Source organism: Tinamus guttatus, unplaced genomic scaffold (genome assembly GCF_059628265.1).
Source record: "Tinamus guttatus ecotype Peru unplaced genomic scaffold, ASM5962826v1 Tinamus_guttatus_pri_ptg000307l, whole genome shotgun sequence".
NCBI lineage: Eukaryota > Metazoa > Chordata > Aves > Tinamiformes > Tinamidae > Tinamus > Tinamus guttatus.
The window spans coordinates 3,363,721-3,376,401 of NW_028288841.1; the positions used below are offsets into that span (position 1 = coordinate 3,363,721).

A 12,681-nucleotide genomic window follows, 5' to 3' on the forward strand; every position below is an offset into this window, starting at 1 on the left:
TTTCCCAGTATTTTTACATGTATTTTGGAATTTTGGCTACTTTGCTCTAAAGGAAAAGAACTGCTAAAGTCAATGACAGTTCTGTTACTGCAGGCCAAGACTGCCTTTGACTGCCTTTGACTGCCTTTCACCTCACCATCCCTCAGTGGGGCAGCCCTGCACTTCTCCTTTAAAGAAATAAGTCACCATCCATTTGCAGCTTACACAGGAGCGGCAGGTAAACACAGGGATAACTTACTGCAGTTTTATGTCTTGGTGTTACTGGTATTACTTGAACGTTTCAAGTGATGTTCTTGGGTGGAGTATTTTAGGTGGGGTTTATGAGTAAAATGCGTGTTTTCTCATTAGAGGTTCCACTGTCAATGAAAAGACGTTAAACAGAGAATAGCAAATTGCCTCGTAGTTGAAATAAAAGCTGAAATGTGCTGTCCTTTCTACTGCCAGACACCAGTAATCTCAGTTATGCCACACTTGAAGCGAATCTCTGTTTTTTTGCCCCCTTTTTTTATGCTGTGTCCTTTGTCCATCCGTATGTCTCACAGTCACAAGGGACACTCAAGGCACTCTCTGTGCTCATCCTTTCAGTCACCATCTTTTATTAGTTACCAGTTATTTCTCCCCTAAGAAGCTTCCTACATTTAGAGTGAAAGTGTTAAAAGTGACTTTTTATCCCCAACACCAGCACTGCCGCCCAGGAAGCTCCCGTTGGGGCAGTCGGCGTGGAGTGCCCCAATGTTGTATCGGGAAGAGCCGCGCTTCTCCTGAGCGGTACTTTGTTATGAAGTTTGTTTGACTGAAAATATTTTGCATGCTTAACTACCTGCTGGTGATTTTTTTCTCTGCCAAGTAACGTGTCAGGAGCTAGCGGAGCATAGTAAGTTAATTACTTGTGTGCACACTGTGAAGGAAAAGCAAACAGCAAGGCACCCGTGATACGAAGAATGAGACTTCATTTCAGTCGCCAGAGATTGTGTTGTTAATGAATCCGCTCAATCAGCGGGGAATTGGTAATGTAGATAAGACCAGGTATGGCTGTGTACTGATATGAAGATTAGTCTCTCAACCAAAACATTGTTTTTAGTGAGGGGTTGCTAATACTAAATAGTTTTTCAAAAGGACTGGTGAGATAAAATAACAGCCTGAATAATTATGGCTGTCTTGAAAAGACATGATGATGATGATCTTCTAATGTGCTCTGCAAACACCATATAAATCCAATATCTTACAGATTTCACAGTTAACTGCGACGCCGCAGCCTCCGTTTGGCGCTCGGTGTCACCGCGGGTTGTCCCAGCGCTGCTGTGAGGAAGCAGCCCCGGCGGTGAAGCGCGCCGCTGCCTCCTCGCTTGTGGCGGCTGGGCCGGTGCGCGAGCGCGGGGCCTGGGCAATGCTCTCCCCTGGCCCCAGCGCCCTCCCTGGTGGCTGTCCCTGAAGGACCTGCAAATATTTGGGCAGTGCCGAAGGAAGTGCATTTATTAAATTCGTCTATAGCTTTTGCACTGGTGGGGAGTGAATCTCTTGCAATGCTCTTCTGATGCCGTCTGTGAGAAAAATAGCAGTTTTTCTATTTGAGAGAGAAACAGAAGTTGGGAGAGGTATTAAAACTCTTCTTCCTCAGCTCCAGAAGCAGTTGTATTTGCTCCCATACCTTGAGGTGAATATTATGGCTACTTACTGCCTCCCTACTTATTCTTACTCCTGATGCTCTTAAATTAATGGTAGAAACATAGACTGAATGTCAATGGTAGTTGAGGCCAGGGTTCACGACGTGTCATTAAATAAAGGTGGCAATCTCCCAGCCAGCCTCCGGGGAGCCGCTGTAGTGGTGCGTGTCAGCGAGGGAGGCAGCTGGAATGGGAAAACTGCTCTAACAGCGATGTCATTCAGACCTCACCTGGGCAAAAGGTGATTTTCACCTTAAAAAAAAAAATCAGAGCAAAGTCAGCATTTGTCAAAGTTTAACGAATGATTCGGGGACTCCAGTGTTGTATGTGATATATTTAACATTAAGGTCCTGGTGCAGTGGCAGGCTTCTGGTCAGGTTAGGATCAACAAGGGATGCTGGAAAACTGAAGGTGACACCAATGCCCCGGCAGCAGATGACTTTTTTTCATTTTCTTTTTTTAAGCCGTCCTTTGCTGAGGACACTTTTTCTTTTTTTTTTTTTGTAAATTTTATACTTGAGCCAAAGCAACAAGTGAAAAACCATTTTTGTGGCAGGTTTCTTTTGCAGTCATGAGTACTTCGACTCCACGAGTGCCTCTGGATAGGCTTTATTGATATCAATCCTCCCTCTCTTTATTCCCTTTCTATATTACTCTGTGCTCTCTGTGGGTGTTTTATTAACCTGTATCCTGCAAGAATTCAATAAAAATATACATTTTTTCCTTTCTTTCTATCTTTTTTCTTTTTTTTCACGTTGGCTGTCAGACCTCTGGGGAAAGCTCCCTTGCCTAGTTGGAAGGAACAGATGGGAATCCAGCAAAGTTTTTCTGTTCCCATGCCCACCTAGACTGGAGATAATTAATTTACAGTGAGGCATCATTTACGTTAGCAGCTTCTTTGGTGAGATCAAGGCTATTAAGGGTGCATGTTAGAAGCAAGATTTCAAGTCTGTGGTGTTCAGAGAAATAATTGGAATTGCATTTTCCTTAAATGCATTTACAAGCAACCTGGGGTGAGGCAGGCATCTTGGACGGTTGTATGCTGTTTTTCTGAAGTCTATACAGACCGATCTTTGCAGATGCTCAGATGGACCTGGTGATTTTCCCCTTCTATGGAGGGAGGAAGTGAAAGGAGACACAGAAGCAAGATGGGAATTGGAGATTTCTTGACCTAAACATCATGGCTTATTCCTGTCACTGCTGTTCAGCATTCACCTTTAGGAGGGTCTTAGTAAAGCCCTCAAAGAAGGCAGCATTTCTATTTTGGAGATAAGATGCTGCCACGAAGCATTGCCATGGGTAACCACAAGGCATCGCCGTGGGCCACCACAGCTGCCATTCTTGTAGGTTTGTCTCGTATCTCCTCCAGCCTGCAGTGTCCTGGCTGTGATCTTGGCTTTGGCTCCATGGCAACCCCTGTTCCCAAGTGGCCAGGCCTAGGCCAGGCCCGTAGGGGCTGTTTGCCACTGGTTATGCAGACCAGGGCACAGACATTGTAACACGGACTCTGTTACAGACATAGGACCACAAACTGTCTCCTTGGCCCCCAGCCTCTCGATGAGTTTTCCGCTCACTGGGCCTTGGTGAGAGGTAGTCGCCAGCCCTCAGCAGAACTTGGATCCTCTCCCTTGCTTCTTTTTCAGCAAAGACTTCCTGAAGGTCCCCAGGTCTCCTTTTGCATCTGACAGCTCTGGGGAAGGAAGGTTGCCCACCCATTTTCTCCTTTGCGTTTTCGCTGTCTTCTTTCCCTTCAGAGCTGGTTTCACACTGTGCTTTCTCCTTGGAGAAGACCAGATGGGACCATGATTTACATCAGCATTATGAGTGCTTGTGTTCCTGTTCTTCATCTGTTTAATTCTATGAAACACCAGCATAATATCTGCTTTTAAGTTTGATGTTTGAAAGAATTGTCATTTCTTTTAAATCTGTCTCATGGAAAGGCTGATAGGATTTCTGAGGAACAGGGTGTGTGCTGGAAGGTTACCCACCCTGGGGAGATGACTTTGGAGAGGAGAGAATGAAACAAAGTAATTGAGGACTAGGGAAAGTTGGCTTAGGAGGCTTGTATATTACAAAATTGGGGTGTTTTCTCTTAGGTTATTTGCAGATCTGCTGTATGTTGTTTGGCTTAAACGGGTTTTTGTGGCAGGAGCAGCGCATGCCCTCTGGAGGAATAAAGCTCCACTTCCTTCCATAGATTTGGGGCATTGCTGCAGTATAAATATTTTACCTGTCAAGGTCCATCATTATAGCTATTATTCTGTAGAGAAAAAAAAGGTGGCGAGAGGCTCTCCTGCAGAGAAGGGCACCCTGCAGCGCTCGCAGGCACGGCCAGTCCGAGGTACCCATGGCCAACCCCATTACTGAAATATATGTCTTCCTTCCAGCAATGCAAAGTGCTGTCATTGAGCCCTTGCATTGATTCATAATGCATCTTCATTCAGTAATCTCCATTAGGATTTATATTTTTAAAAATTATATTTAGGAAGAAATCTATTTTTATGTATCTCCCTAGCCTTCACGGAGTTTTACTCAACTAGTACAGAAGTAGAAGAAAGTTAATTTACAGTGCCTTCATATAAATTAATCTTGTGTTTTCTCCTTATATTATAAGTTATGACCTCGTTTATTATATGCAGCTCAGGGGTGAGCAGTTTTAAAAAGGCCGCAGACAGTTATGAAATGAATTGTGTGAGATGTCAGATACGTGTATGAAAAATGCAGAAAATTATGAAAAATAGAGGATGTAGATGTATATAGTCTCAGTCACTTGCTGCCAGCAGGCACATTCTGTGCCACAATTTATCCTCCTACTCAATAATTTTGCATATTAATTTCATTGATACTGTTGCACTGTATTAAGTATAATGTAAACATTTGAAAATATTAGCATTTCAAAACTCACCAGCTCATTATTCTTGCCTATGAGGATTTTATTATATGAGGCATCCCTAAAAAGCCCCCAAACTATTTAACCAGCTTAGACCCATTTTCAGGTTGGTGTGGTGGTAAATTATTTAGCTCACAAATACTGAACCTTGAAATGTTTATGGAAAAAGCTTGTTTTAGTAATTACACTAACTCCGCTTTATTGCGAGCTTCCTGCAGCATTTGTCTTCAGGTCCTGGTGTTTTCCTGATGTTAGATATTTATCATACATTTGTGCTGCTGGCAGGTTGATAGGTACAGTGGGAGCTTCCTGCAAGATTCATGGCAGCTTCATACTTCTTTTGAGGAACAATACAGGGATGCAGAAAGTATGTGTACATGTGTGGGGGTATCTAACTACCTATACATGTACATACAAAAACAAAACTAAGTATGTGTGATTATTAACTACATATGCACACACATACTAAGGAATAAAAAAGCTTTTCAAAATAGGTATGCTCAGCTTTTTTGCCAAAGATAATAAAAGGTCAGAAGGTTTTAAAGACTCCAGTGATAACTTTAGTATCTATACATAGGTAAATTCAAGAACATGTGGCCTTATTCTACCTGCAGGTTTAAAAGCTGCAGACATTATAGGAAAGTTTACATTTAGGAATATGGCTTAAAGCCTTTCCTTCATCCTTTGTCTCTGTCACACTTTAGCAGAGTGACAACATCATGGATGTAATCGGTTTTGGAGATAGGCTTTGCTTTTTAAGCCAAATGGCTGGAGATTGCTGGAGGCTTGGTAGCTTCAGTGCAGAAGAGAGTCCTCAGTGTTCCTGATATTGCTGCTAGCACTTGCTTGGAGGTTATCTAAATCCCGACCCCTTTTTGTTCCCTCTTCCTGTGTTTGCATTTATTCCAACAACTGCCGGTTACAATAGGCCTTATCAGAGATTGTTCTTGGGGAAAATTTTTCTCAGTTCTTCTCTAAAAAGAAGTTAGTCCTTAGCTGTGGCCTGCTCTTGCATGCCTTGTGCATGCTTTTCTGCACCAAGCTTGCGGAGTGGATGATGCTTATTCCGGTTTGGGTCAGGTCTCAATGTGCTCTTTGGGACCTGGCTTTTGGTATCCAGTCTCGTTTTTCAAGCAGTAATTGGCATTTTCTGTGAGCATCAGTGTCTCATGTTAAACAGAGTGATGACAGAAAATAATAAAACGAAAAGCCCTATTTCCTCAGGATAGAAAATCCTGGAGTCTTTGCTCAAAACAGCACTGTGGACTCTTAACTATAGGCTCTGTTTCTCCATCTCTTTGAGTTTGATTTATCATCATTTTTAGAGAAAGAGAGTATAATTTCAGTAACTTTTCTCCCTAATACAATGATTCAACAACTTGGCTGCTTTTTCAGCTATGGAAAGGCCTCTGAAAGATGCCACTGATTTTTATCTAGGGTTTCAGGGATTTTTATGCCTTTGCCACAGCAGCCTCATGGTAAATTACTGCACAAGAGATAAGTCAGTCATTCAAATCACTCTTCCCTGCCTTACATTGAAACACAGTCTTTAGATTTCACCCTGCAGGACTTGTTTTATTTCTTCCTAGGAGGGACTGGGAGGTGAGAGGAGAGGCTGAAGGGAGCGTGTTTTTCCATGGTCAGAAGCACCTTCCTTAGATACCTTCCAGGATTTAGTAATACGCTAGATTTTAAATGGCAACAGTAATGAAATCTTGGTGTATTTCATCAAGCAACCATTTCAGTCTTTTTGTCCCAGATAACATAGAAGTCACAGACTGAGATATTTGAATGATCTTAAAATGAGCTCAGTTCTGCAATGAGCTTGTGATACATGAGTGTTTAAAACCATTATTTTCCAGTTTGAAAATTCAGCTTGTTGCTGAAGTGCATTGCCTTGCAGTTATGCCAAGGCATGACTTCCTTGGGGTTAAGAAAGGAACGTTTTTTGTTTACTGCTGGTCACTATTCAGTGCCTTGTGAGATTTGCCTCGTGACGGAGCAGTTCATTTATGACAAGGGCTCAGACACGGGGATTGTGAGATTCGTGTCTCTGTCTTTGCTCAGCTGAAGGCTGAGGTGGTTGGGCAGATCATACCTGCTAATCCACTCAAAGGAAAGATTCCTCATTTAGCCAGAGCCCAAGAAACCTGCAGAGGTTCCTACCTGCTGTGGTCCCTTAAGTCTTTAAGCTACCCATCCAGATCTGTGTAAACAAGAAATGGGGAATTTCTATGTACACAGAGAAAATATTATTTCCTTCTCTCCATCCTTAGTAGCTGCTTTGATTTTGTCATGAGAGGCCTGGAGTTTTCCCTTTTATTCTTACTCGTGCTGAGTGACGCGGTGCTGTCACACATCCGAAATAGCGTTTCCAAAAGTATCTAGGATGTCAAAGACTGTCCCCATTGACTTTCAAATGAGATTTTGCTTTTAAGCACTTGAATCCTTTCTGATTTTATTCTTCCTGCTTTAAGCAGGAAAACAACCTGTGGCAGATGCCAGCAGCAACCTGCTTCGTTGGCATCGCTCACATACTTAACCAAGTGTCATCACCATCCAAGAAGATATTGAGCCTCTGGTTAGCAGGATTTGGGATTATTTGGTCCCACATACTTCCCAAGTAGATAGCAAAGAGCCTTTGCCACTCTACATGGCATCAGTCATGCTGCCCGTGGTAGACTGGGTCTTTGTATCGAGGTAGTCGCTATCTGTGTTGGAAAACCAAGTATGTAAGTGAGCAGCAAGAGCTCTTTGGGTATGAGGCAGTGAAGCTGAAATAGGGTTAGAAAGGAGCGAGGGATATAAAACTTCTTGCACTGCTGTTTTTCTTATGGGCCTGTGGGTATCTGATTTGCATGTGTTCACAGATGAATCATCTCAGGAGTGCAGGGGATGGGATGGGGATGTCCCCATGAAGTGAACAAGCTAATGCTGTTTAATAACAGAAGTGAGAGGCTTAGGTTGCTTTGCAACAATTACTATCCTTTTCATCCAAAAGGAACCAAATATGGTTAGATTTGTCTGAGATCAGTGAGTTAAAAAAATAATTAAAAATACACCTTCAATCTAAACTATTTCTCTCTGCATACCAGACTTGGGGTTTAAAGATGGATTTTTGTGTGAATGTGAAAATAAAGCAGAATTAAGGAATTCTTTTTCCCAGCTGTGGTAGACTAGTGGTAAACATTGCATGACTTGAGAATTCTTAGTCTGCCAAGTCATGTCTGGATGTTGTGTAAGCACGTATGTGTGTAACAGAGCATTTGTACCAGATTAAATGACCTGTTAATTGGAAAATTATTTGAAATCAAGGAAATTCTAAAAGTTTTAATAAAAGATGTTTTAAACAAAAGATTTGTGGGAGAGAAATAAATACATTTGATTAAAAAGAAGTGGACGTATTTATCCAAGTTTTAATTAGATTTTGGCGGAATACATTATTTTAATGGTTTTTCATTAATGAAGCCTGCTCATTATTTAGGTTGTACAGTAGCAAGAAGGGAAAAAAAAGAAAGCAATCTCCGATTCTATTTAAAGAGCAGCCTGTGTTGTACCCTCTTCAAGGTACTGCAGTAATTGACAGAAAGATTTTGCATAATAAAAGGTTGTAGAAGCCTTCTAGGAAGCGTTGGGTAATTTTGGCTAAGGACAGATGATGGTGTCTCTGCTGTTAGGTGACCTTTAAAATATTGAGGTAAGAAAACACGGACTTGGGGAGGCTGCCGTTGTGGGGAGGTTACTCCCCACAGAGGCCTTTTTGATGCCGATTTGAGCAGAAATACGATCGCATTGACAGAGACCAGTCCCAAGCCCCAGATCAGGTCCTGAGTGGCCTCAGGGTAGACCTTGGATGGAGGGTCCTAGCGTTAAAGCTGGAGGAGGCCAAGGGTTGGCAGCTTCTCTGCTGCTCGTCCCTCAGATGCTGCCCTCACGGATGGGGTTGCCCAACCCTCCCTTGACAAGTATTTCCACTGCCTCGGTGCAAACCTGTATTATTTATTAACAGAGAGGCTCTTCACTTGTTCGGTTTTTAATAACTAAATTATTTGTTGAGCCTTAAAAGGCCCATTCAGATTTGTCCCAACGTTTATTTGATTAAAGCGGTGATGTTTGCTGCTGGTAACATGAAGTACCAGCAGCTCTGTGTTACTCCATTTCATATGGGTAAATGTCACAGGAAGAACAAAGGGATTTTTTTTACTAGGTTTAAGCAAAACAGAGTCTTTATTTAGTGTCATGTTTTTATTTAAAAGCATTTATTTAAAGTTCTAAAAAACAAAGAATTCAATATGGCAAGACAGGTGCAACTGCAAATGATTAATGATATAATTCTCGGTACTTTATAAAGTGTCCAGCACCGAAGAGATTTATACAGTGCAGAATGGCAATTGTGCTTTGATGGAAGGAATGGGTAATCAATACCTGCAAGCTTAGAAAAAGCGTTCTATTTCCTCCTCTAATGATATAGGGTTTTTTGCAAGGCAAGGATGTCTGGAGCATGAGACACTTAGAAGAAGAATTAATTTGAAATCTGTAGTGGAAGATCAGTTTCAATTAAAACTGCACTTGAATGTACATGGAAGAAAAGCAGGCAGTTAGGCTTAAACCCTCTGATGGCTACCAGTGAATAAATGAATCCCTCTGCACTGTCCTTGATTGCGTTTTGCAAGCCTTGGAGCTCATTTTTTCTGAGTATGATGAGATCTAATTTATTTACCTGGGTCTCACATTCAAAAATAAAATTTGTTTTTTCTCCCGCCCTTCCCTTCCCTCGTCTCCTTTTCAAACTAATTGCTTGGAGCCAGGGTGGCCCCAATCCTGCGAGGCTGGGAATGAAGATGTTGAGGTCATGGCCTCCATTTCAGTCTGGAATTGCTGCCATAATGGTGTGGGTCATTTTGCATGTAATAATTTGCATATCAAAAAGTTCTGAAAGAAATTAATGGAAAACCCAGTCGTTGTGCTGATTTTAACTAGGAGGTCTTGAACCTCTAAATCAGGGCTTAGCCGTACAGCTGTAGCTTGGGATGTCAGGACTTGGAATCACGGCGCTGGCCTCAAGTTGGGTGCTTGAATTGCTGAGAGAATTTCATTGCATTAGGTTTTTCTTTAACAATTCAGCAGTGGTATGGAAACATTTTGCACATAGAAATCTGATATGATGGCATGGTACTATTATTTTGTTTTGGAAGACGTAGGTTTAAAATAAAATGAAGCTACTGTATTTATAGGAAGAGATACATCACTACTAAAATAGAGCAGACCAAAAAAAAAAAAAAAAGACTTAGATAATTCTTTTAAAAGTGATAGAAAGTCATAAATGCCTAAGGGTCTGTATAGTAAAGGAAGTTTCAGTGAGAGACAGTCTAAGGTACCTAAGTCACTTGAGGTCTTAATTCAGTTGTGTTTTTTGTTTGTTTGTTTACCCTTATGGCTTACTTTATTTGTTCTGACAAGACAGTTTTCACTGCAAATTAGTCAAGAACAGACTCCTTTAAAAAAAAAAAAAAAAAGAAAGGTATTTGTGACAAGATGCATGGAAATAACCCAACAGTCCTGGTTAAAATAAATCAGCATACTTTATAAATAAATAAATCTCCCTCTTGACTAAAGGGTCACCAAGGTATTTTAAAAAAATTGTGTGTACAGCTCCTTTTGAATGCACAGCTGAAACCACTGTGATAGCTTCTGTGAGCAGAGCACTTTGAAAAACCACCTCACATTTATAATGAAGCCGAAAGCTGGGAGCTGGCAGGTTTGATGTTTATGTGCAATACTAAACATTTTAGAGCAAATTCCAAAATTTCATAGAGTAAGTGCAGTGACATACAAAAAGTAGATCTGAATTGACATCTAAATCACTGCAAAACAATTACTAAGAGCATCCTGAGTCAAGAACCACCGATTTGTGAGTGGAACATGTTCAGTTTTCCCCAGGCAGGGCTTTTAATAACACTGTTCTCCTTAGGTGTGGTACAAGGGAAATTAACTGCAAGTGGCTTTTGTTGGTTATAAAGGTTGAATCTTGACATAAAAAAAAAATTGTAATAGCTTTTAAAAATCGTTTACATCATCTGCCCAGTTAAAAAGTCCATTCGATTAATTGTGGTTGAAAATAAAACACTTTCTTTGGGGTTTATTTGGATAACATGCACTCTGAGTATGATGTAGTAGTGCACAAAATCTTGCATGGATTAGGCATCCCACATGAGCCATACGAAGACAGGAACCAGTGCGTTTTGTAAGTAGTTATGAAAATCCAAGGCCCACAGCAGTTGGCCTTCCAACTGCTGGGTTTGGATGGCACTAAGTGAATTTACATATGCTTGTCAGATGCAAGGGTAATAAATGCATGCTAGGACATGATGCTCTTCTTTATGCCTACGGAGAGGACGTGCTCCCTGCATGTTTTGGAGGTGTGATGGACATGTGACATCAGATGTCCCATGGATGATGCTCTGGAGCCGGGCTCAGGAGACCTGGATTCAGCCCTGGGCTGTAACTTGGTTTTGCCAAGGGAGCTAGGGCAAGTTGCACCCATTCTCAGCCCATGGATTGCCCTGTCTTTATGTAAGGATAACAGTGTTGATCCCTGCTGTAAAGCACTTCAGGAATTGCGAATAGGAAGTGTTTTTTTTTTTTTTTTTTTTTTTTTTTTAAGTCCTCTGTGCTACAAGAGCTTAAGCCACTGGTTGTGCTGATAGGAAGGTAAGCTCTTAGTCTCTGTTAATACAATTTAGGAGTCGGAGAAAGAGATTGCAAGCAAACTTGAATTTCACTGGAGATCCTAGTCTGCATGCTGCAAATTGGTCCTCCTGAGGTCTCTGGTGTTGCTAGAGCTGCAATGTAGAGAGGAGGACAAGGCGTTTACCCTAAATTTTTATTTTTTATGGGTTATTTGTATTGACTGTTTGTACTGGGGAGTCTCACAGGCGAGCAGGCTGAGCTAGGGCTGGGGTGGGCAACCTCTGGCAAAGGGGCTCTGTGGCATTGCTCCTCTCAGCTCCGCTGCTGCGAGTTGCGCATTGGCCTATGCAAAGCAGCTCCGGCCTTGCAATATACATATATTTTTTCAAACCAAAACAATAGTAGAAGGCAAGAGTACAGATGCAGCAGTTTGGCTCTGCATCTGCGTCGCCTTGTGTCATGCAATACAGACTGCTCTGACCTGCCCAGGTGCAGAGGCCCCTGCAAGACTCTGCTGCTGGGTCTGTGGAGCTTTACATTTACTGCTAGTATTTGACTTGACTTGTTCCAAAAGGGTAATCTATATCAGGTGTAACCAGATTTTGTTAATCAGATAAACAGAAAATTAGAGAGGGATAGCAGAAGAAAGCCACAGTTATTTTCCTGGAAGGTCATGGTCATCTTTATTTTTCCTTCTAGCGTTCCTTTTTTCCCACAATTGCTTTGTTCAAATGTACCAATACCTTCTTCAGCTTAAGTCCTTTCTTCTCATCCTTTTAGCTTCAAAAACCTCTAAAAGAAATGAAATCATTAATTGAGATTGTATTATCTAAGCAGAGTATTACACAAACACGAGTTAATGGGTTGTTGATACATTATTTATCTCATGTACAAAGGTAAACTATATACTAATGTCTTGTGGCTGAAGCTTTAAGAAAGCTCTTGTAACATTGTGCTAATTCATAACACATCAGGGGAAATTGGGAATTGCAGATAGTTTTACAGAACAGCAATTAAAAAAGGCCATTGCTCGTTACAGCTAGAGGCAAAGTTTGAGTGCTGCATAAAGCTAATGGATTTCGATCTCTTCGTAAGTTTACAAGTCTTAACCTCCTTCAAATGTCAGAAATAGAACAGCAATGGAGTTACCTGGAGAGCTTAAATGCTTGATCTGCTTACTCAGAGTTATCCAAGACTATTGAGCTACAGGAATGTTAATGGGTTGGTACTTTTCAACAGGTACCTACGGTCCCGAGCACTGGGTCACTTCCAGTGAGAAGTGCGGAGGGTATCACCAGTCTCCCATCGACATTGTAGACCATCAGGCACGTGTGGGAGATGAGTATCAAGAACTGCAGCTCGATGGGTTTGACAATGAATCTTCTAACAAGACTTGGATGAAAAATACTGGAAAAACAGGTATGTGCTTTTCTATCT

At 41.5% G+C, this 12,681-nt stretch overlaps 1 protein-coding gene across 1 annotated transcript in view; it reads left to right on the forward strand.

The window, feature by feature from the left end:
* Positions 1–12,681, forward strand: part of PTPRG (protein tyrosine phosphatase receptor type G) — a 375,249-nt gene that overhangs the window by 188,121 nt on the left and 174,447 nt on the right. The window contains exon 3 of the mRNA XM_088528261.1: positions 12,484–12,663. Within this exon, the coding sequence (XP_088384387.1) occupies positions 12,484–12,663 (180 nt within the window). The remainder of the gene's footprint in view (positions 1–12,483; positions 12,664–12,681) is intronic.